Genomic DNA, 26,936 nt, shown 5'->3' with positions numbered 1-26,936 from the left:
TTGCTACACTTACCAAAATCCCTATATTGCACAGCTAACGAGAAATAACTCAAAAACTCTCATCTCCACTGTGTACATCTTTGCTTTGGAGAAGAAAAATAAGTTAAGGGTTGTAGAAGATTATGAAGAGTATTTACACATGAAAGTTTTTTTTTTAAAAGTATCACTTTGAGGTTTTAATATTTACAAAATTTCAATGAAACTGGAAAAATTATGCAGCGTAAGCCACAATTCCCCGATTTAAATTTATTAGTATACCTCCAGCTGATAAGCTCAGGAAAAACTTGTTAAAAATATGTAAAGATGAAATATTATGCATGTAAGTTAAAGTCACCTGTTGCTGGCCTGTTTTAGCTTAGAAATTCCTAACTCTCTCCTATCTTTGACGTAATGTATCTTTTACATGAGAAATATTCAGCAGTTACACGCAATTAAATGTACAAAACTTCAAACTTACTTCATTGTTTCCATCAATAGAAAATTATCATCCTAATACGACTCTACCGTAACAGCTGAACTTGCTATTTGCAACACGAGAACCACATTACCCTGTCAAGAACCAGGCAGGTTTGTAGCGTCTTTTCTTCAGGTATGTAAGAGTCTTACACTAAGGTGTGTAGCATACATATTGGACTTCCAGAAACTGTCTCCTTCGAACTGTGACACTTCGACAAGTAATATGACAGAGCATTTCACGTATGATGTCTGTATAGTTGAAATGACTATAGACATTATTTGTAATACACATGAACTTTAATTTACACTCCGTGGTAGTGTTCTGTTTTGGAATTGTCAATAGACTTTCTAATGATTAGAGTGGCTTAATATTTTACAAGATTTATACTCCTGATCACAAACCTCTTGTTCATTTTGAGGAAAGAAAAAAAAGTTGCACTGGATGAAGTGATGAATGGAGTAATGACATTGGGCAACCACAGTGAAAGAAAACTAAGCATGGGGGGAGCCAGTACAGCAGGGCTGATTTTTGTCAAATCCCTTTCTCAAAGCTTGGTACAGTCACGAAAATAATTTTTGCTACCCAAACAATGTGCAATTCGCTAAAACAGTCAACTGCAGGGTTTTCAAACATTGAGGAAGCTGTATTGTAGAGGTTTCAGAGCCATGCAGTGTGGATTGGTAGGAAACGAGTCAAGAATGGTGCTTTTACAAATAAATTATTGAAACTGACAATTTCTATCGCCTGCCATAGCTGGCTGCCTATTAGCCCTTTGAGCGCCAAAGTCAATTTTTGTCGCCCTCACAAAATATACCCCAGTCAAATTTTGTCAGCTTTTTGCCAAAATTTTGATCAAAAACGGTAGCTTATTAAATGCTATGTCCATTTGCTCCAAATTATGTATACAAATACAGAAAAATTCATAAATATTGGTAAAACGTTGCACTAAAATTTTGGTGGGAAAATTACAGCATTCAAGGGGTTAAAGGAATTTACCACACCTACAGTAGATACATATAGTGACAAAATGAACCCTGCCCAGCCTTCCGTTCATGATGGTTTTCTCACCAGTGAATCTAAATGACACTGCATGTATAATATGTAGTAATTACCCTGATGATCAGCACCAAATCTTACTTGTCATCAATTGTCGATCAAGAAGCAGTGCTAATCGTTCCAGTTCAATTCATTATGCACACATTTGAAGTTCAAAGCCATTAATGAGTTTCCAAACTCCTATTCTGAGTGTCACCATCGTGAATCACACCTAACAACGAAGGTGAAATTCTCGATGGTTTAACATTCTCTTCATGAACAGCCTGTTTCGCTGAAGAGACATTCTGAACTTTGAGGAGGAGGATAAGTCCTGTTATGGTACTACACTAAATTGTCCACTCTAAAAAATGGTCGTCATGGGTCGGTGGATTTTTTGAACTCAATTTTCCAGTGTCACAGGCTGACATGAGAAATATTAAGCAGCATTCCATGCAGAGAAAACACAGTTGCATGGATACAGACTGTGTGCATGCAGCTTACTGTCTCATTTTGCTGATCTTGAATGGATACTTGCCATAAAAAAAGAGTGAATTTTGTTTCGATTGCGGAAACAATCATGTTTCCGAGAATTTTAATGATGAACTTGCAACATAGTATGCTTTGAATTTTTCTTTGTTGAAACGTCTTTTCATTTCATTTCATGTAACCAGAATCCCTTAAAATTACAATTGTTGTAGTCAATGGATGATATAGAAATGTATAACACCCTTTAATATGAAACCATAAGTTTTAGTGTTTATTCTTCTACCATTCAACAGAATCAACTTACATCAACTGCAAGCATTACGATTCAAAAAAAAGAGTCTGACTATGGACAGTCATACTGTATGGAAGGATATTTCAATCCAACTTTGACACACTCAGTGCAAACTTGAATTATAATTTATATTTGTGGTGATTTGTTACTTGCCGTATGCAAACACTTAGCACGGCAATAGTCGGTAAATCTGTGCGGATCTTACACTAAACGCCTGTTTTGTAAACCCAGTATCATACTCTCTGAGCTGAATGCTTATAAACTCTCTGATGTATCATTAGAAGTGATTGAGTCATGAGTTTGTAGTGTACAGCACATAATCTGTGGGTTTAACGTTTTCCTTTGCGCCCTGAGACAAAATGGCAAGAAACACGTAATAAAAGTTTCTGTTTGGGAGAAGCTAGTGTATCTGAATTTCTTCTGAGTTTCCATTTAATAGTTTGTAACTGTTACAATTATAATATGATATGAAAATGATAGAAATGAAAGTAACCACTGTGCAGGCTAGCGTAGCAGTGTGTATATAAACATGTACATGTATGTAGGTAGGTAGGTATGTGTGTAGGTATGCATGCATGCATGCATGTATGCATATACTGTAAACCAAAAATATTTGTAACAGATTTTTCACAAGTTTTGTCAGGTACTAATGTTTGATAACGATAAAATTTTAACATTGTCTTTTCCTTACTGTATACATAAGCATTGCTTGTAGTTCTATGAGGGGATGTAAGTCATTTTGGTGTGATGCCAATTACTTGTGCTAAATCCGCCTGGGCAACATTTGTTTTTATAGAAAAAGATGAACTTTTGGCTTTCTCTTTGAGATTTTGCAAGAACACCTATGAGAAACAAACCACCTAGATTGCCCTTCGTGTGTTCTACATGCAATATTTTGGTCCTCGCATAATTTGCGATAATTTCCAAGCTTACAGTTTTATGAATGGATGTTGTTGTCAACTTTGTGCGTGTGTGTGTGTGTGTGTTCATATATATATATATATATATATAATATAATATATATATATATATATATATAATATATATATATATATATATATATATATATATATATATATATATATATATATATATCTATATATATATATATATATATATATATATATATATATATATATATATATATATATATACCCAAATTTGGATGGCCAGAATAATTAATTTAAACAATTTGAAAAGTACTGAACACCTCACCAAGCAGTACTGGTCATCTCACCTCAGCGATGAGATTGTGTAGTATAGAATGTAGCAGGTGTTGTTTCAAAATAGCAGGACTAGGCAGGTGCAAGATACTGCAAATTGATCACTCGTGAAACTGATAACATTAAACACTAACGGTTTTGTCTTATGTCACTGGATGGATAGAAAGGCACACCGGAAAACTATATTTTGCATTGATGGTTAAAGCTTTAACCTCACGACTTTCTGGCTTTGCGGTTCTTTGGTTCTTTACCAGTTGCACGGAAATGTCACAGCAAATGATAGCTGAAAGGGTATGCTGAAAGAATTCACTGAACAATGTAAACTTTTGTTTCATTTAAATCATCCGATCTAACGTCCAATAGTAATGGTCATATTAAAACTTGTTAGACAAATCATGCAGACGAAAACAGCAATGCAGAGACGCAGAGACTTAATGACACTCTTCCAAAGCTTGTATGTAATATTTTGTAAATAAGACCTGTGTCGACGCCATGCTGGCCAGCAACCTGTGACTCCCCAACTAGAGTAAATGTCAAAACAAACTAATTTTCCCCTCTATCACCTATTACTACCTACAAAGTGTAAAAATGTTACCGTGGAAAATAGCATGAAAAAAATCACAGTTGCAAAAAAGGACGTAATAAAACAAACAATTGGTAAAAACAGTCTTGGAATCGTGGACAGTAAAGCTATTAAATCAACAGTTCTTCATGAGAAAAAAAAATGTAAAAATGTCTCAGTAAAATCCACATCACATAAGGAAAGCAAAATAATTCCAGTCAATTTTAAATTAGAACAAAACAATAAATAGATAACAAGGAACTGTACATAAAAATATGAAAAACTCAGAATAAATACTGAGATAAATAGTATCAGCTGTCAGAACACAGCAAATCATTATTCATAGCATCTTAGTATCTACATGATTTCTATTATTATAATATCTATTTTTATTACTTAGAGGCATATTAAATCTTTGATGTGTTGTTTATATCATGACCAATTGTTGACAGTTGAGATGATGTAAATGGGACCGTATTACGGTCCTCCAACGTGTTTACATCTCTGAACGCCAGTTTTTAACTGGTTGTTAGATTTCATCTATAGCCATATTTAGTCTGTCTACTTCATGTTCCTAATAACTGCTACACTGGTTTATGAGCTTTATGACTTTTATGAGAATTACGATATTGTAATAAATCGGGGACTCAATATCCCCCTTTTCATGCTGCTAGGTCTGTTGCCATAGAAACTATGTCTGCTCACAAGCTGGCACATTTCACAGACACCACCTTTTATTTTGTAGATGTTGTCTTCACCACATAGAGAAATTATGCTAAAGTTCCTTACATTTAGAAGTATCTAGAAATGTTATCAAGTTCTATAGCTGTAATTATCTACATTTTATTAAGCCTCAAATATTACACCATAGTATATGAATTTTATCCTTTTTTTTATGCGCCATATTTTTCTAAATCTAAAAACTACTTTACAGTATGTGTGTAACACATTATGACATGGTCTTGTTACGTGCTGCAATGAAATATACGCTATTAATTAAAACAGCAAAAGTATTACCACGTGGCTTAAAAATTCCAGTTTTCAGTTTGCATAAATTATTAAATAAATTTTTTAAAAAGTCTTGCAGTTGTTGGAAATGTGAGAGTGTATAAAGATTTCCCACTCTCAAACTCATCAGAAAGATGACGTTTTTATTTATAAATAAATTGTTGTCTTGCTGTCCCCATATCATTCATCCTGATGAGGAATTCTAAATTCAAAACTCGAGCCGTCATTCTTTAAACCTTCCCGTGTTTTCCATGTTCTCTGTCACTGTTTACTCCGATACTGTCCATCTCCTCATTGTTTAAACTTACTACAAACTCTAAATAATTTACTATCTCTGCAAAAATCTGGTAAAAACCAAGTTTCCTGATGAAAACCCATCACCATCGATGAAAAAGATTTCTAACTTAACTGACTTGAGTTCAAATTTTTCTTTGTATTAGTATTTGTAATAGGTTTTTTAAGAGTAGGAAAGAGCATACTTTGTGCAGTTTAATGTATTAACATATTTTTTAAATATTTTGAATATTTTTTTTTCAAAAGTATGTTAGAGGCACCAGCACAGCCATAACTCATTGCAAACCATGGATATCCTATTTTATATAAGTATTGAAAAGTATCACAAGAAGTAAATCGTATTGGAGGGTCTGCAGATTTTTTTAATACTGTTCACATAAATTGTGGTGAATTAGCAGAAATACTGCATTTGCAATATTTGATAGTGAAGCAATATTTACATTGGAGAAAGTCCTCTCAGGTGGAAAAATTTAAGACTAATCTTTTTTTTTCAGTTATTTATTTGTTTAAGCCAGTGTGGTGGTGGGCAAACCATGAATACCACACTGTTATCTTTATCTTACACACTGCTTAGTTGCTATAAAGCTGAGATTCGTACAACATTCGGTGATCCACCTGACGAATTAGTACATCCTGATTGGTTAGATTCTACATCTGTTGTGGGCGTTGGCGTTGGCGTCGGCATGGTGACAATCGCTGTGGTTACCGTGCTGGTCGGTATTGAACTGTTCACTTTTGGGTAACCCCGGGCGTTTAGGTCAGCGCGAGATGTTCTATTGGGAACTCTAATCTGGATGTCGTTGTAGTCTTGAGGAGTGTTTGGAGATGTGGGTGTCGCCGACGTCGGTGCAGAGTGGTATCTGGTCGATGAATTGCTTCTACGCTTTCGTCCGCAGCACCCTGTCGTTCTTGAATTATGTGATGAACTGGTGGAAGGGCTTGGTGTCAGAGGAGGGCTTTGCGGATGATGCGTTGTCGTCTCTGGCGTTCTTGAACAGGGAACCCCATTGTAGGTATATTCCATTTCTACAAATTCACGATTCTGAGCAGAAATACAGAAGACACCATTACAATGCGGACAAAATTTGTAATACAAAAAATACGTCGTACCATCAGTGGTATTCGGTTGAAGTGAAAAGCTTTTAATACATCCACTATAATCAAGCACCTGTCAGTATATGCGGCTGGCTGTGTTCGAGGAATGAAAACTTCAAAAGTTGATTCTAGTACAGTCACCTTAAAGTTACCTCTTCATATCTGTGTAATACATATTTTAATACGAGCTCCATTCCACCTAGACACAAATTGGTTTGACCCCCAACACAGAGACACTTATCCCAGAACAACAATGCACACCATTTGATTGAATATGCAATATCTGTGCAATTTGGGGAAATTGATAACAACATCATGAGAATTATGTAAATGGCAAAACATGCATTTTTCATGCATTTTTTGTTTAAGTAAAACCAAATGCAACATGGTCATGTATCAATAACTGGCCTTACTTGGCATCAATGTCAGCTTACTGAGCACATCTGAGTCTTAATTGTCAAATTATCAAATTTTGAAATCAAGAGAAGGACAATAATTCAGCTTTTTGTATTCTTCTTCGTGTACATCTTAGCCAAAGTGAGATTGTTTACAGTACTTTGAACATGCCTTTTTCATAGAATCAGGCACACACAGATGTATAGATTTTAATTTACATCAAACAAGATAGAAAAACCGTTTTCATCAGCTACAAGATAATTGTAGATGGCACTGTGTACAATACTGGGTATTTCTGATAATATTCAAGGCCCACTGAGAGTAAGGAAATTACATAAAGTCCCTGTAGAGTCATGTGACAGTCAAAACAATCACATCAATATACTGCAATGACACCTCACTGGCAATTTTGGTAATTATTTTCCCCACAGCCCAATATGGTATTCCTTCATCTTGACAGATGAAGAACAAAGCTTCCAGACATTACATATGTGCATGTAAACATACAAGATGCTTTGGTATTTTGTGCAAATTAATTTCTTGTACTGAGTTATATTCCTCATCAGCAAGGGTGAAAAACATGTTTCACAAATTACACTGTACTGACAACGAAAAACTGTGGGCGCTTCCATATACTCTGAAAGAACAAGGAATTTTGTAAGTTATTATCTCTACTGTCTTTCTGAAGCTGACGCATACACTAGCTCCAGTAACTGAAATATCTGTTAGTTTTATATAGCATATTTCCCAAAGTGCATTGTACTCTGAACATTTCTGCTTTTCCACTTACTGTCGTTTTCTCCAAGCAGCGTAAAAGATGGTGGTGTTGTTGTTCAAATCCTGACATTTTTGCTGCAAACTCTTCCATGGAACCACCACTCTGCAATAACAGAACAGAGTAATACAAAGCAATGGTCAACACTTGTCTTTATTTCATTGTAGATTTATGAATCTGGCTTAATTTGTGTTTAGGCAATGAGATCTTCACCAAAAAATGAAAAGTTTTGTTCTGAGAGAAAAAATCCAAAAAAGTAGATAAAATTTTAGGAACATGATACAACATATATTTGTACACAGGTAGATTTGCACACTATCAATATCTCGGAGAGTTTGCACACTATCAATATCTCGGAGAGTTTGTTGTGTCTGATTTATACAAGTCTACAGATAAGAACCTTTGCAGTGTTGACAAAATTTTCATTGCCACTTAATCCCCATCATTCATTGTCTACTTGGTTCAATAATTCCACTGAAATAGTGGATACAAGCTGAAGTTTTGTGATGAAATGAATCAATGAATTCCACCGATAGAAAGAAATACACAAATAATAAGAGCAAAGGCTGCATCAGCAACATTTTTTCAGTAGATTGTAAACATATTTTAAATATGCAAAAAATAATGCATAATTTTGCTTTTCATATTTATAGATATCACTTTCAAAAGTGCATGCTCTTCAAACCCCTTTTTAGCTCCCATAGCCATATGTATATATGGCAATGGAAGCTATTCTTATAGGCTAGGAAAATGTCTGTATGTATGTATGTCTGTATGTCTGTATGTCTGTATGTCTGTGTGTCTGTATGTCTGTATGTCTGTATGTCTGTCCGTCAACATCAAAACTCCAAAACCGCTGTACATTTCATCTTGATATTTGGTGTGTACATGGATGATGGGCTGTAGATGAGATTTTGTTCAAATGAAGTTGTCATTGCCAAAAATATGCAAATTAAGTGAAAAATGTAAAACAGTCAAAATTGAAAAAACTCAATAACCACTGAGCAGATTACATGAAAAATTAGCATGTAAGTACTTTGGGCTGACATGAATGATTGTGCGCATCTTGGGTCAGTATCTTGGACTTGCTATTTTTCATGAATTTTTTTGTAATTTTCTCCCATTTTTGGTCAAAAAATCTCCTGCTCTGAAACCACCAGTCCGATTGATTTGAACTTGGTATGGAAGTGCATAGGAGTGACCATTCCCAAATTTGGGCAAATCGTGGTGAAATTTGCATATTTTTAGTTTACACGTCCATAGACTCCCATGTATAAGGCAGATCTCCATAGACTCCCATGTATAAGGCCACAAAAAATAAAAATTTAGTTTCTCATCGTATTCATATTGCAAAAAGGATGCAGTGACACAATTTTTAGTCCCCACGGATGAAGTCCAGTGAGCTTATAGATTGGGTCATGTCCGTCTGTTCGTCCATCCGTGAGTCCATCCGTTCACGCAGATATCTCGGATATTTTGACAAAATGTCATGTGACCTTGATGACCTTTGATCTCAAATATACATATTTGTCCATAACTCAGTAACCACAAGGGCTACCACCCTTCATATATGGTATGATGGGACAGCTTATGACGCCACATATTGTACCTCATTAATTATGCGCATATAAAATTTTGAGCGAGCCAATAGAGCTAGAGGTCTGATTTTTGGTATATAGGGATAACTTAGCAAAACAATTTTTTTGACAAAATGTCACGTGACCTCGGTGACCTTTGACCTCAAATATACATATTTGTCCATAACTCAGTAACCACAAGTGCTACACCCTTCATGTATGGTATTATGGGACAGCTTATGACGCCACATATTGTACCTCATTAATTATGCACATATCTAATTTTGAGCGAGCCAATAGAGCTAGAGGTCTGATTTTTGGTATATAGGGATAACTTAGCAAAACAATTTTTTTGACAAAATGTCACGTGACCTCGGTGACCTTTGACATCAAATATTCATATTTGTCCATAACTCAGTACCCACAAGTGCTACAGCCTTCATGTATGGTATGATGGGACAGCCTTATGACGCCACATATTGTACCTCATTACTTATGCGCATATCTAATTTTTGAGCGAGCCAATAGAGCTAGAGGTCTGATTTTTGGTATATAGGATAACTTAGCAATACAATTTTTTTGACAAAATGTCACATGACCTCGGTGACCTTTGACCTCAAATATACATATTTGTCCATAACTCAGTAACCACAAGTGCTACAGCCTTCATGTATGGTATGATGGGACACCTTATGACGCCACATATTGTACCTCATTACTTATGCACATATCTAATTTTGAGCGAGCCAATAGAGCTAGAGGTCTGATTTTTGGTATATAGGGATAACTTAGCAAAACAATTTTTTTGACAAAATGTTACGTGACCTCGGTGACCTTTGACCTCAAATATACATATTTTTCCGTAACTCGGTAACCGCAAATGCTACACCGTTCATGTTTGGTATGATTGGACACCTTATGACGCCACATACTGTACCTCAATAATTATGCGCATATCTCATTCTGAGCGAGCCAATAGAGCTGGATGTCTGATTTTTGGTTTCAAGGGATAACTATAGGAGAGAAATTTTTTGACTAAATGTCATGTGACCTCGATGACCTTTTACCTAAAATATATGTTTATGTCAATAAATAAGTAACCACAAGTGCTATGTCCTTTGTATTTAGTAGGATGGGAGACCTTATGACAACACACGCTTTACCTCATTAATTATGTACACATCTAATTCTGGGCAAGCGAATAGAGCTAGAGATCTGATTTTTTGGCATATAGGGATTAATTAGCAATATAATTTTTTTTTCAAAATGTCATGTGACCTCGATGACCTTTGACCTTGATTATACATATATATGCATATCTCAGTAACCACAAGTTCTATACCCTCCAATTTTGATAGGATATTAGACCTTAAGATGTCACATCTTGTACCTCATTTATAATGCACATATGTATTTCTTGGCTGGCCAATACTGCTAGAGGTCTGATCTTTTTTTCCCGATTTAGAACCGTAACTTAGACATGCCTCATGTGTTTTCAAATTGGGAACAACGACATAGACCTATGTGCCCATAGATCTCAACATATACACTCCAGTGATACTTCTTAATGACCACATTTTCCTGCCCCATCAAGACTAATACTCCTATTACAAGTGGGGACTATGTCATTGTAAATGACTTGTTGAGTTAATGGTTGTATCACAGTATTCGATATATCTAATTCTGTATTTTTTTCCATTTTATATTCTGAATAATTACATTAAACATATTTCACTGTCTCCAGTACATTTCATTTAAGTATTTTCACTTCATGCACTTTATCCCTTTCACACATGTTTCAAATATCTGACCAGAGAACAAACACTAAATAGTCCAGGATGGGAGCTACAGTGTCATTGACGCTATTTTTTCTGTTGTTGTTTTTTTTTTTTTAAAGATGTGTATTCCTTGAATTCAACATACTGCTAAGGATGAAATAGAAACTAAAAAGACTCCACAATTTCACTATATCTTTTCAAAAGTGTGCATGAATATTAAATAAAGACTGTTTGTACATGTATGGTGGGTGTGTGTTTCCAAATGCCTTTAGTCCTTTCAGTGGACATTTGTGAGAAGTTCTAACCATGTTATTACTTCACTTTAGTTATTACTGTATCTCACATTTAATAAAATTCTTAAATTGACTCCAAGAATTCAGAGGCAACCCAGAAAGTAAGATGGCAGACTTCAAGGCTTATTGACCTTTGATTTTATTTCTCACATTTCTCCACAAACAGTTTTGAAAAGATGCGTGGTTATGGTAATGGAATTGGAAAAGTCAATTTGGAATTTCATATTGCTTATTTTGTGGATTTGTGTGTTTAGAGCCAGCCCTAGATATAAAGACAACCTCCACACAGTGACAGCTGACGTAAGACGTAAACATTCTACAGTGGGTACAGGTACTGACAATTAGGAAACTTACAGATATGCTGGAAAATGACAGGATGAGAACATGTGTATAAAATTTATGAACATTTTTGTCAATTCAGTTATGAAGGTTTCTCTCTGGTATTAGTAAAACGTGTAATTAATATCAGATATCAGCGTTGAATAATTCTTTTCATAATAATTGAATAATTATTTTCAAAAAGAAATATACAGCCTCACTGGTCTGATGAGTCTAGGTTCACAATAATATATAACTGACTCAAGATGGTTCAACTTTAAGCTAAAAATTATGAGTTTGACAGGCTGCTTTGGCAAAAACAAAAGCCTTCACTCGATTTAATGATTACACACTATCATCATCTGCAATGTTTACACAATTCCTCTGATACCTTTGGATTAATACAAACAAATAAACATATCAAAAAAATCAATTTCCATCTTTGATGATTGTACACGACCACAAGAAAATAATTACTGATCCACTGACAAAGTTTTTAAGCTTTGAATATTTATCAATAATCCATCATTCTACCTCGTTATCCCGCACTTCGGGATCACGTGAGATAGCATTGCGCCTGCGTGGCTTCAGTGCGTTGCTGATTTTGCGTGGCGGAAGACGTCTTCGCCCTCGGCTCCACGTTGTGTGGCCGATGTATTTTTGTAATGTATATACTTCAGGTACGTTTTTCTCGACTCTAGACCGGGGTCGCGTATGTTTTGACATTGAACGGGTTATTTCCTATTTTAGATATTGTACGTACGTAGTACGTGACAATATATCAGGCCACGTTGTACGCACGTACAAACAATGGACGACGCCATTTTGTTTCATGATAGCGAGTCACCGTCGACCTGTCATAGAGGCGACAAAGTTGATAAGGTGACCCATAAAACAGTTCAAGGCTCGTCAACGGCTAGTAAGAAAAACCTTTATGGTGGATTGAGAAGTAAGGACAGTAGTAAGACTGGTATATCAGCTAGTGCTTCGACTGCAAGTACTTCGAAGGCTATGACGGCAGTCAGTGAGACCGCTAGCGTCGCTAGTGGTGGAGAGTCAACAATAGTAAATGAATTGAAGAGATTTGGTGAGTCGATGACTTGCACCATTTCGAGTTTGCAGCAGAACATGTCAAAGTCGTTCAGTGACATTACTTCAGTGCTTATGAGTCTGACAGATTCGAATTATGATGATGAATATGATGATACTGAGACTCAGAGTGAACCATCGACTAAACGTCAGAAAACTGATGATGACATTCCGAAAGACACTGATGTAGCTATTGATCAATTATTGTCAGGTGCTGACAACTCTGCTGATAAACAAGATCAGAGTAATGATGATAAGGGTGAACATGCCCATGCTGGGTGTTGAGTGATATTGCTTCAGATTGGAAAATTCAAGAGCAATGTGCTCCAGCTATTGATTCACAGCTGGCATCTATTGTGAATACACTGATGAGACAGAAATCAGCTGATGATAAAGTTACTGAGAAAATGGATCGTTATCCACGTCCAGAGAATTGCGAATCTCTGGTGTTAACCAAAGTAAATCAACTGATTTGGGATCAGATCAAACCTGACACTAGATCTTCTGAAGTGAGATTTCAGAAAGTACAGTCTACCCTTGTAAAGGGCATATGTGCTATGGTTTCAGTGGTGGATAAATTACTTAAAGCACACAACAACCATAATGCAGGACAGCTGAAGTTAGAACAACTAGTTAAGACTGCTACTGATGCTGTTGCCTTGTGTGCACATGCAAATTATGAGCTTAATATGAGACGACGTGAGTGTATAAACCAGACTTGCATCAGAACTATAGACACCTGTGTTCACCAACAGTGCCATTTACTTGTGAATTATTTGGTGATGAGTTGTCTAAGCAACTCAAGGATTTAACGGAAGCTAACAAAGTTGGTCAGAAAATATCCAGTATGCGAGGATTTGGTCGTGGTAGAGGTAGAAGAGGCTACCGTGGTAGATACCAAAGTAGACGTCCTTTTTTAGGACGGTCTTCAAGTCTTCCCAGGAAGGAGGGGAGAGGCAAATACTAGTACAGCCACACAGTGAGGTGAGTGTTACTCCTCACTTGCCAACACCAGCCATTCAAGTGGCAGGTAGACTGAAATACTTTGTACATAACTGGCAAAAACTTACCTCAGATAAATTCATTCTGGATTGTGTGTCGGGCTATCGCATTGAATTTATGGAGAATACATTTCCAAAGCAAGGGATTTTGCCAAGACAAATTCCATTTAATAAGGCTGAGAGCCAAATTATTGACAAAGAGATTAAAACGCTCATTGGGAAAGGTGTACTCATTGAAGCGACTCATTCTGTCGGAGAGTATATCTCTACAGTTTTTGTGAGAAAAAAGAAAGATGGAAGTTACAGAATGATTCTAAATTTGAAACGTATGAATCATTTAGTAGAGTATCGCCATTTCAAAATGGAATCTCTCCAGTCTGCGATCAGACTAATGCGACCAGGTTGTTATATGGCATCAATTGACTTGAAAGATGCATATTATACTGTTCCTATTGCTTGGAATCATCAGAAATTCTACGGTTTGTGTGGAGAGACAAAGTATATCAGTATACTTGTTTACCCAATGGCTTGGCTAGTGCACCAAGAATTTTCACTAAAATTTTAAAGCCCATTTACTCTAAATTGAGACAGGAAGGGCATATCAATGTTGGGTATATTGACGACTCATATTTACAAGGAGATACATTTTTAGAATGTTCTAATAATGTTAGAGATACTGTAAATCTGTTTGGAGAAACAGGTTTTATCATACATAAGGATAAATCGGTCTTTGTACCTGTTCAAAGACTAGTTTTTCTTGGTTTTTTGCTTGACTCAATTACAATGAGAGTAATGCTTACAGCTGGAAAACAGGCTAGACTAAAGACTGCATGTGAAGATCTTCTTAATGTGGCAAATAAAGTCTCTATAAGAGCTGTTGCAGAGACTATTGGTCTTTTAGTCTCCAGTTTTCCTGGAGTACAACATGGCAAGTTATTTTACCATTGGTTAGAGATTGACAAAATTGAGGCTCTTCGCAAATGTGCAGGTAACTTTGATGCTACCATGAGTTTATCAGACAGAGCTCGTGAAGATTTGCATTGGTGGATTGCAAACATCTCGTCGACGTATAACCAAATTGATCATGGTAAACCAGATATTATAGTGAATTCTGACGCATCTATATCAGGCTGGGGTGCTGTCAGAGGGGATGTCACAGCAGGTGGCAGATGGTCTATAGACGAATCTAAATTACACATAAATATATTAGAAATACAGGCAGCGTTGTATGCACTGAAATCTCTGTGTGTATCGGACACTGACGTACATGTTAGATTGTTAACGGACAATACGTCAGCAGTGGCTTATATTAACTCCATGGGTGGAACAAAATCAAAAGAATGCAACAAAATTGCCAGAGAGATTTGGTTATGGTGCATAGATCGGAATATTTGGGTCAGTGCAGCACACTTACCTGGCTGTGAAAATACAGAGGCTGACAGAGAATCACGGATATTTCATGATCAGACAGAGTGGATGCTTAAACCTGATATTTTCAATAAATTGACAAGGCATTGGGGTTGCCCAGATATAGACATATTTGCTTCTAGGCTTAATAGGCAATTACCAACATACATTTCATGGAGGCCAGATCCACATGCCAAATTTGTCAATGCTTTCACTGTCTGTTGGACTAATCTGTATTTTTATGCCTTTCCTCCATTTAGCATAATAACCAGAGTTCTACAAAAAATAGAACAGGACAAAGCCACAGGAATTCTGATTGCACCTCTGTGGACAACGCAGGTGTGGTACTCAAAGCTGTTACAGCTACTAACAGACAACCCAGTGTTTCTTCCAATGCACAGCGATCTGATGACAATGCCACACACAAAGAGTCTTCATCCACTGCGGAAGAAATTACGACTAGTGGCATGGAAGTTGTCAGGGAATCCCTTGAACAGCGAGGAATTTCGTCAAGGGCTTCCAACCTCATCCTTGCTTCATGGAGATCAGGAACTCAGAAGCAGTATAAATGTTACATCGATAGATGGATTTTCTTCTGTAAGCAAAGGGAAATTAATCCTTTTCAACCACCTATAGAGCAGGCAATAGATTTTCTTGCTGCTCAGTATGAAAGGGGTTGTGGATACAGTGCAATGAATACAGCACGCTGTGCATTGTCATCAGTTATCACTCCTATTGGACACTGTACATTTGGTGCTCATCCTTTAGTAGCTCGTCTTATAAGAGGAGTTTTTCAATCTAGGCCTGCGTTACCTAGATACAATGATGTTTGGGATGTACAACCAGTATTGACTTACTTGCAACAGTTGTCCCCTGTAAGAACATTGACTCTCAAGGACTTGACATTAAAGCTTGTAATGTTAGTTGCATTGATAAGTGGCCAAAGGGTGCAGTCTATTCACAATTTGGACATTGACTTGATGAAAGTTGGCAAGTCGTCATATACATTTGCAATGAACTCTCACATTAAACAGAGTAGACCTGGTTATATTGCTCCTGTGATCAAGTTGAAAGCGTATCCACCTGATAAGAGACTGTGTGTTGCTCATACGATTTCAGAGTATTTAAGTAGAACGAAAAGGTTTCGTTCAGGTGAAACAAAGTTGTTTATAAGTTATGTAAAACCTCATAAGAAAGTGTCCCGTGATACTATTAGCCGCTGGATTAAAATAGTCATGTTGAGATCAGGAATTGATGTGAATTTATTTAAACCTCACAGTACAAGAGCCGCTGCAACCTCTGCGGCAAAAAGGAAAAATGTTCCTATTGAAGGTATAATGAGAATTGCAGGCTGGAGTTCCAAGACTACGTTTGCTAGGTACTATGATAAACTGATCTGTAATAGTTATGATTTTCAAGTATTCTTGAATGAGTAATATAAGCAAATTGCAATTGATATTGACATGCTGTGTTGTGTCTCATTTGCACATCAGATGCTTTAAAGTCTCACGTGATCCCGAAGTGCGGGATAACGAGGTAGAATAGAAAAATTAAACGAACCTTGTAAAGGTGAAGTTTGATAGAAATTCTACCGAGTTATCTATAGCGCTGAAGGGATTACGTGCCACTCCCATTATCCCACCCCCTTTATACTTGTGTGTTTATGGTTTGGTAGTATTCATTTGGAACTTTGGTTTTAGGATGAACCAATTTGCTGATGTGCTCATTCGACTGTTGAAGACTGAAGCCACGCAGGCGCAATGCTATCTCACGTAATCCCTTCAGCGCTATAGATAACTCGGTAGAATTTCTATCAAACTTCACCTTTACAAGGTTCGTTTAATTTTTCTCAATAATCCATCATTTTATTTGGTAATTTCTGATAATACTTTGACATTTTTACAGACACTTTTCAAAACAAAATCTTTGACCAACACTGTCGTGTGCCATCGTCAGATCTGTCGTCCAATCAATCTGTGTATTCATCATGTGACATCATTTAGTCAAAAGCTGGTGTATCTCTTTGACAACACCTACACTTCAGTTTCATTATCCATGATTGGGCAACAAAATATGATATGGTGGGATGCATTTAGATTTCCAGGAAAGTTCTGTTATTGTGACATCTTATGTTTTTTTCATCGGCTGGTGCATTGTGGGAATTATTGTACAGGTAGGGCCAAATAAACAAACAGAGAGTTGAACAGTTCCGGGTGGTAATTTGTACAGTCAAGCATTTAAGGGACAAAGTCGGCCACTTTTCATGAATTTTGTTTGATACAATATACTACTTACATTGTTTGACATATTGAAAAATACTGAATGAATGGGTGACCATGCATATATTCGACCCCGGTGTTAGACAAATTAAATGAAACCTTTGTGAAAATGAATTAATGGTCATGACCATTAATTCATTTTCGCAATGGTTTCGTTTATCGTCTCTAAAACCGGGGTCGAATATATGAATGGTGACTCATTCATAATTTTTCAACATGTCAAACAGTGTAAGTAGTATCTTGTATCAAACAAAATTCATGAAAATGGCCGACTTTGTCCCTTTAATATACTGATTTGGGGTCAAAGGTTACCTACTAATCACACTGTAGGACTAAATTATGTCATTCCAGCCATTCCAGTGTTTTGAAGTTTGTACTAAATAACAAGTGTGGACTTCATTCAATCAACCTGTATTTTTTATGCAAAAATAATAATGTACTGGGAACAGAAAATGGCTGGATATACGTTGTCACCTTTGGCCTTTTGTATTTAATAAAGTTATCGTTATTCAAGCAGGGAGCTACAAAGTACTTTGTCGTTTATTTGATGAAATAGACAGTAATTTCTCATGAATTGGTACACTTTGCCTTTTTGACATTCAAAGCTTCTTCGATAATTCATTGAATGAAATGAGAGCAATTCGATCGTGTCTTTGTTTAATGTTTACAAGAAATATTAACTATCCTGGTATATGGCTATATCAAACAGCAAATGTCTATGAAGTAAATTCGACTCGAATGTATTTTTGTAAAAAGGAGCTGGATGGTGTAACCAACCAGGAATACAAACTGAAAGGTGAAGCAAAAATATTAATATGCCAAATCTTGAGCCAAATCACTCAAACTAACATCATCTACATTATTATTCACTGCTTATAATATTATATTATATATTTTACAAGATTTATCATGTCTGGCCTAATACACTTCTAACAATTCCTCATGCATTGACATTTACTTCATGGAGTGATTTGCATGCCGACTCTATCAAAACTGAACACGCGAAACACAAAACCCGAAGCGATAACTTTTCAGTCAGTTAAATAGCACTTTACAAGAACTTCTCCATGGATGAATGAAAATTTACAGCACTTGTACAGATGGTATTGATCAGCAGAAGCTAGGAAGCTATTCCTGAATGCTTTATCTGTCTGCAGTTAAAATATCAACTCCCGCAGCAGACATCAGTACTCTACAGGTCATAGACCCTCGTACTTTGTTAAACATGCTCCACTTTATAAACATACTTGAATATTTTCCCTGCACTTTTTCGTGGAAAAGTCATTGACTGTATCTCAGAAAGACCAGTGTATTGTGGAAATGAGAGCAATATTTCTCTGACAAGGTCTGTGAAAAAAAAATGGCTGGTAGGGTTGAGTTTCTAGTATATTGATGAGATGAAAGCAGATGTCTTTATTGATAGCACATCGGGTATCATGAAAAGATATAAAATGGTTTTTATAAACATTTAATGTTTTAAGGGAAGACTTATTTATGACAGTCTAAAATAATTTACACAGTTGCGCCACTACTACCAGCAACCGTGCAACCACTTATTGAAATACACCATGACACACTTATCTAAATATTTATGCATCACCAAACTTAGCATCCAAAGAGGGAATAATTTTTCTTTTGTAAATTGGGAAGGGAGCGTGACGTGCAAAACCTTGCATGATAAATAGCCAAATTATATCACTCCTTTGAAGTAACATCAGTTTTTCAGCAGCAGACCTATAATAATCTAAATCAGTTTCACTGATCTAGTCTACATAAATGTTATAAAATGTCGTTATTTCCATAATTTCTACAAAGTAGCTGTTTCATGGTATCTGTCAAACAACCTTTGTATACCTTATTAATATTATGTCCTTTATTTGAATAATGTAGCTTCTTCACTCTCTTGCATTATTCAGCACCATCAAAAAAGTGGAATCTGCAGATGGTATGATCTATGGTTAACAACTTTTGATAATTATGACAAAAATAAACAATTGTTGTGGATAATATTGTGTAACTGTTATGGGCACTGTATAATTTCATTTTCTGCTCTCCTTATCTGCTGACATTTTGAAAACATCTCAAGGCGACTGTGTCTACTACCTTAATCATGTCTCACTTCTGATTACATACCCAAACCATCCCTCGAAATCGGCTTATGGAACGACCCCTTTGTTTAGCTTCTAGCAACAAGGTGACGTGGAACAAACACGTTGCTTGCTGACAGCTGCTTTGCTCTGTGTTGATATCATAACACAAAAGTTATCACAAATTTGATAGTAACTGAAGCAAAAACTTGCATTAATTTATGCAGGGATTCACCTGCTCACCCCATTTTCTGGTCAAAAAAATAAAGGTCCACTCCACAACAACCATTGATAACAATGTGTTTGGGCCAAATCATTGTGGTGTGAAGGGGGTTTTGAACTGGTATTTATACTTTACTGATTGTTGACGGTTTCCTTTTTGTTTACAAACTATGTGTCAATTCTAAGAATTCAGTCATATTTTTTTATAGTTAAACAGGATATTATCCCCTTATGCAAGATGACATTTTTATGGTTTATAATTAGGATACCTAGTGAAAAATTGAAACAAATAAAGTAACAAGGCTGTATTTTAATCATATTGCATCATAATCCCTGTTCAGACGTGACAGAAAAAAATCATAAATTTTTTAAATCAGTAAAACATTTCAAAATCATTGAGAATTGATAGGATTCAATTTGCCATCAACATATTGAGATTAGATGAGAACCACACATGTCATAGGAAATAGATAATATGATTGACAGCTTCTACGTCACATGATCCAAGGAACGTGGTTTCTATCACGCTGCCTTTGATATTGGCAGGTATTCACTTGTCTAATATAGCTGCTCACCAGCAATGTTGCGATGGGGAGGTCACGACCTTGATGAAAAGTATCTGATTCTACAGACTTCATTGATGTCTGATGTTTGGAGTTGTCATCAGTTCTTTCAAATGTTTCCCATCTGCTCTTGCTGCAAGTGACAAGCGGCTGTCATATCACACGTACAGAATGAAAGGACCAGAGTTACCATGATCCTTGAATGAAAACTTTCATCATTACAGGAAAAGCAGTCCAAAACTAAGCTGGAACAGAGGAAACCTAACTCCATGAATCAAAAGACCTCATACAATATATTGAACGCATTTTTCAATCTTCACTTTTTCTCTCTTGGAAAACAAACAAAGCATGTTCATGAAAAATTCATGAGTTTAATAAGAGTATGCCTGAAAACTTGATCCGTTAAAGCCCACTAGATTATGAAAGTGAAAAATTATGTAAACAAAAAACAAACCACAAGATTTTGTTAAGATATCTGGATCAAACTGTCCTTACCAATTACAAGATCATTGCTTCATTTCTGTACAATGAGAAGTGATTTCATAACAAAGTAATACGTTGCCAGTGATTATTGTGTATACATTTTCTTTCACACATATCAACCAAATGTCATTTCACACATTTGGAATAACCTACGGCAAGGGTCATTTATTGAAATACAAAAACTCCCCGTCAATTCACATTTAGATTTACAGGTGTATCAGAAATGCAACATGGCAGTTCATATGCGACGTCACATAAATGTATTCCTAGTCTAAAAATAAATACAGCTTTGTACATGTACTAAGAACTTGCATTTGCTGTAACAGTAAAATGGACTTAGATGTTGATGTGAAATGGGATCAACAAAGCCTCAATAGTACTAGACAAACAGCCTACGTCTCATTCAAGGTTGAAAACTATATGCACTTTACTACGTCTATTATTCATGGGTTCAGTGACATTGATGTCCTGGGAGATTCCAATTGCAATTCAGTCTAACAGTCTATCTGGCCCACTGCTGCCATGCCATAATAAGCAAAGATTTTGAAATTCTGTTTACCCTCCTTCCATGGAACAGGTCCAGAGTCACCCATTACTAACAATGAATTTGGGCCGAAACCCAGGGCCGAACCTGATGGTGAACAGGGTTGACGTTCAATATAACAGAAATCCATCTGCCTGGGTAAAATCTCTGTAAAACAGACTTTAAATGCATACCCGTTCACGTTGTCTTGTTATTGCAAAAGAAGTGGCAAAGTGAAATTTGTATGATCATGTATGATCACACACAACTGCAGCCTAATATCCACATCCAGTTTAAAGAGTCCAGTTATTATTTGAATTATGTCTTTCCTGTTTAAAGTTACATTATCTTTTTGTACCATATTTTAAAGGTGTATTAAATTCTTTAATATCAATTGTCAATATTTGCCGTAGTAATTATACGCAGATTGTGCAAAATTGATACACTAAACCCCAATGGTACTTTTCAGAGGTTTGCCATTCAAATGGCCTAGCGAATTTTCATTTTAGGCAGAGTGACTGTTTATCATCGGTACCCTCATTGAGGTAGTAATGTGTGTCAAAATGAAAGACAAAAACTTTACCTCAGACTTTCCTTGTAGTATGCGTCTCAAAATTGAAGACCTAGCTTCCTCAAGGAAACTTTCAACCATTTTCTTTCAAAAGAAAGGATGAAAATGGTGGGGGAGGGGGAGGGGAGGTGTCACTACCGTTTCACATCCTCATACACAAGTAACCTTCAGCATAACAATTATTTTGGGTGGACCTCCAAACATTAATTCTCATTTTGCCACATGGGTATCAAGCTGGAAGAAAAGTTTCCCAGAATTATAAATCAGGTACTGGAATTAACTCATCCTGATGCAGTGTGCAGCCCACAATTCCTGGAGGAACTGCATGAAGCAATATATCCAAACAAGGCCATCTGAAATAGTGGGTGGATGATATAGGTTGCACTAAAATCCCTTGAAATAATATGAGACCAAATCTCCAGACAGCTGGCCTTCCTCTGTGAAATGACATGTAGAGTAATCTTGTAACTGGGCAAAACTGGCACAATTTACTGGGTTGATCTGTCATTTCATTGACAGGTAACTGGAAAAAAGGCTGGACGACTAGTGACCACAAAATGTGTATAGTTAGTGCGTCAAGCCCTAACAAGAAAATTTTGCCTCTCACTGCCACTGTAATGACACTTAAACCATCCAGCATTAGCTAGCAATAAAATCACTTTTGTCTCTGTAAACACTTTCACAATCTGACAGGTCCATCTCTACAGATCAGATCCAAAATGACAAACAAGCCACTTGGCAAACAAATCCCTCAAGATAATTCCTGCTAATTTGAAAATTGATTTAATAAGTACTGTGACCAAATTGTCAAATTACTTGAATCAGTATATGGCTATATACCTAGTATTTGACAACATTGTCTACATACTATCACCAGTTGTCAAGCAAGTGTCAGATTTGCATTTAAGGTAATATGCACCTCGAAAGTGTAAGACTTAAACTTTTGCTCTAACTTTCCTCAAGGAATCTTTCAATCATTCTCTTTCAAAATCAAGAATAAAAATAGGGGGTCACCGTGCAAATTTTGGTACTAGAGAAACAAATTACCCAAGATTTACCGATATTAGAAATTCAAAATGGCCGCCATCCCTGTGTTAACTCTATGGCGAAAAATAAAAAATTTCAAATTTCGAAAAACTAAGCCGGTGAAAAGTTTTCTTTCACCAAGAACTTTAAAATGAACCCCCACATGTGGTATATCAGAAGAGAACTGTAAAAGTTTGAGAGTCCGAATGTCTGTCCCCGAGGTGCGTTCTACTTAAAAGAGTCTGTAATAATACGTCAGCATATTGTTCTTCAGTCCATATGTGCTCTGAAGCGAGTGCCTTGTGTTCTAGAATTTGCATTAAATTTTGCGATAATTGCATGCATCCTAATTTAGGATTAAAATAGGTAGACAGCCGTTTTCCATGAATTATGTTTCAGCATACGTGTTACTCTGAAATCATACAATCTGTTCAAAATCCCCAGTATGGCCGGTATATCACTTACAGTGAGAAATTTTTTTTTTATAATTTGCTTGATTTCAGTTCACTGAATGATGTCTGCTGATCCTGAGTGAAATCTTTCAGGTGGAATTCTCTCTGAACATGTGACACAGAAATACCATCTTGTTGCATTTTGACAACAATTACTCGGCTTGGAGAGTTAAAACCCGTCATATCTAACATGGCAACCAAACCTCCCTAGCATAATGGTGAAATCAATCCCTGTGTAAATTATTGCGTTTTGCACTGACAGCTCTACATCAATACAGATTTTGTCTGCTCCAATAAATCTAATGAAATGCTCTTTCTGGTCTCCATGTAATTTGAAAGGTAAATCAGAGTACGGTTCTGCTGATCTAGACAGAGCTCTCTGAGGGAGACGGGCATTCTCCTTTTTATAGTAAATATGCTGAATTATTTAATGACCACCTTTCACTGATGTCTGCTACTAGTTACGTGTGGCTAATTAGAGATGCTTTTCATCACAACTTGTTTTTGGATCATCAGGCATCTGAACATAAATTATAAACTCGTAGCAAGTCAGAATTCAACATTATCAAGCGACAGATTTGATGGATCTGTGCCTTACAGGTACCTGGTTATACACTTTGGAAAGGTCTCCTTTGAGACTCGACATACAGCTTTTTCAGCCCCTGGTCAGCGCAGACAGACAGACACCATTACCATGACAACAATTTCTTGGGTCATACATCAGGGTAATTCACACATTAAAACTTGCGAATAGATTCCTGACCAAACCTGATCACTAAAATGTTGTACAGGCAACATTGGGAAGTAAAGTTTCAAGAAATCCAGCTGCTATGAATCTAACGATGTAAATTTCTATTCTTTTCAGATATAAAAATAACTGTGGTCTAATTGTTTACAGAGATATTCTTACTTCCACTATCTTCATAATGGATTAACATAAACTATAAACACATAATGGTGTTTTTGTGTAAACACACCTGAATTAATATATCCTCAGGATATGGATACAAAATTTACAGGTGATCTGGCAAGCAATTCACAAGAATATTTTTTGATCAAAAAAAAATTTACATTCCAAAATCGATTTAGTTGATTTACTCTCTATTTGAATACATCTGAGTGAGAATAATGTCAGACAAAAACCATTTCATATCCATGCACATCATTGATGAACACTGACAATACTATCTACACCCTTCCAATGGTAATGGTATAACCCAAGACCCACTCTTTTCAGAGGTGAGTATGGACCTGTGTACAGGAAACAGGCAGGGGAGCTTAAATTACATTGCAAATCTGGTGAGGAAAGAGAATGTACAATCTTACAACTTGGTATGTCTGAAAAACTAGTTTTCTAGGTGACCTCTGACCTCCTTAATGATCAATAATTCCAGACCAGTGAATAAATTTCAAAATGCATTAATACTCAAAAAAGTGGTACATTAATCATCGTTACCACATGCAAATAATGACTCTTAAAAGAAAATTAATTTCAACTGGCCTGTCAACTAACGTGTCATTTAATAATCTTAGTGGTTTATCATTGTAGTTGTGGAATTTTATTAGGAAATCTATCTTAAAACCCTTTCAGACCTGAATTTTTGGTTTCACATCTTCATAAAGCTGATAGGTCTGACAGGTTTAATTATAATATCAATCTAAACTTTGACTAAGTGTTGCTTACTTGCACACACCTTCATTTTATAAAATTGAATGTCTTCGATTGCGCATATTTGGTTAAACTGAGAACGGGGATCTATGTTATATAAAATTGAATGTTTTTGACTGCACATATTTGGTTAAACTAAGAGGGGTATCTGTTTTATAAAATTGAATGTTTTTAACTTCACATATTTGGTTAAACTAAGAAGGGGCATTGCCACATAATCAGTTCAAGTGCAATAGTAAAACGGTAATAGTGTCTCCAGGTGGAGTGTTACAGGTCTGTTTCCGAATGAGGGAAGTGTACTTTGTTGGTTGCAGTCAACCAAGATCAGCGTCACTATCAATATTTAATATTTCTTTGCTATACATGCATGTATCCTTCATTTGGTATTTCCAACATATTTGTATTTTTGGCGATGTAGTAGTTTGTGACAAATTCAACTTGTTATTTTAAAATCAATCCCTCCAAAATCAACTATTAATATCATATTTGAAATTCAGAATATTGGAATTTCACATCAATTTCAGAAATGTTTGGAGTATGACATAGATGTTTTTTCAGAAAATTACTTTCAAATTGATATCTATCATTATCAGTGTACAGTGACTCATCAATAACCTTACTTCATTAGATTTTTACAGATATATTTCATCTTTAGATCTTTTACTAAGATGATGTGGAAATTATTTTCGTTTAACATAATTAATACCTAACTTCCTATGTAAGCACGAGCCAAGCTAGCTTATTTTCACAATATTTCTCCAGTCCTTCAAAGTTCAAGGTATAACACTCCAATTGCTCAGAAACCAATGGGTCACCATATCATATACTTTATGTATTTGCCTGATGTCGCAACCTGTTAATTACACTTCTTTTGTATTCACTGCCGAAAATCTGTTGTTTCTGACAACATTATAAATCACACAAATGGCACCATAAAAGACTCAACGTGTTTTTTATAGTTAATATTTCTGATTTCACACAATAAATCAAAAACATCAAAAAAAATAATCATAAAAATCTGTTTTAGCTAACTTTTCTCTGAACTCTTTATGATGATGAAAATTATATTCAGAGTGGGGTCTGTATTAGATGTGTAATCCAAATGTAGGTATTAGCACATCATCTGACGCTTTTCACACTTGTGCAATTGGTATCATTTGATGTTGCGCTTTGTCAATGTGAATAATCCATATTTGTTGGTGTACTGTAGTATGTATGACCTGCACCATTGTAAACCATAGGATCAAACAGATGTACACCATGTTTCATTTTTGAATAGAAAATCTTTCCTAAATTCATGTAAATCTTTGTTTGCTATTGAAATTCTAGGTTAAATGTGGTATGAGTGCATGCATTACTCAAGTTACAAATTAGCACACAGGGACATACCGGTATACATAGGTATATGGCAAAAGAGTTACAACCAACTTCAGCACCTTCAAAGTTATTGCCGTTTCATTTTCTTCAAATTTTTTTTTTCATTATATACGAAATGATCTTAACTGACTTCAAGGTGGTAAACCTTGAATGTTATCTACAAATTCATGAAAAAATTTAAAAATTTTGAAATACTAAAGATCTACATCAAGGACATGGCAAATTGTTCTTACAAAGCTTCTTTTTAAAATCATATTCGAATATCATACAACTTGTTTTGTAAAATCTTCACTTTTCATCACACTTTGTTAATATATCGATGGATAAACATGGATATACTCAGATGATAGCAGTAAAACTGGCATAAACACACCTTTGTTGATAAAATTTTCAATGATTTTTATATCAAAATTTGTTTATTCATTGTAGTGACTCATAAAATCAGTTATCAGTTCTGATCAGTAAGCATTTGCAGGACAACAGCGAGAGCTGCAGGACTACACAGAGCTGAAGGTTCTACATATTCAGGACTTGCAATATTATCTCACTGTTCAGCACCTCGGTATGAACAGCTGTTCTGATTAGCCATGAGTCCCAT

At 35.8% G+C, this 26,936-nt stretch overlaps 1 protein-coding gene across 2 annotated transcripts in view; it reads right to left on the bottom strand.

The window, feature by feature from the left end:
- Positions 1-4,967: 4,967 nt before the first annotated feature.
- LOC139134785 (potassium voltage-gated channel protein Shal-like) overlaps positions 4,968-26,936 on the bottom strand; it is a 108,546-nt gene continuing 86,577 nt past the window's right edge. Inside the window, exons 5-6 of one of the 2 annotated variants that reach the window (XM_070701842.1) lie at positions 7,639-7,728; positions 4,968-6,399 (exon numbers count right to left, since the gene is read on the bottom strand). In XM_070701842.1, the coding sequence (XP_070557943.1) occupies positions 5,935-6,399; positions 7,639-7,728 (555 nt within the window). In that variant the 3' untranslated portion in view covers positions 4,968-5,934. The remainder of the gene's footprint in view (positions 6,400-7,638; positions 7,729-26,936) is intronic. The other variant, XM_070701843.1, reaches the window with a different exon arrangement.

This window comes from Ptychodera flava, chromosome 6 (genome assembly GCF_041260155.1).
Source record: "Ptychodera flava strain L36383 chromosome 6, AS_Pfla_20210202, whole genome shotgun sequence".
NCBI lineage: Eukaryota > Metazoa > Hemichordata > Enteropneusta > Ptychoderidae > Ptychodera > Ptychodera flava.
This window is presented reverse-complemented; position numbering and strand designations above follow the sequence as displayed.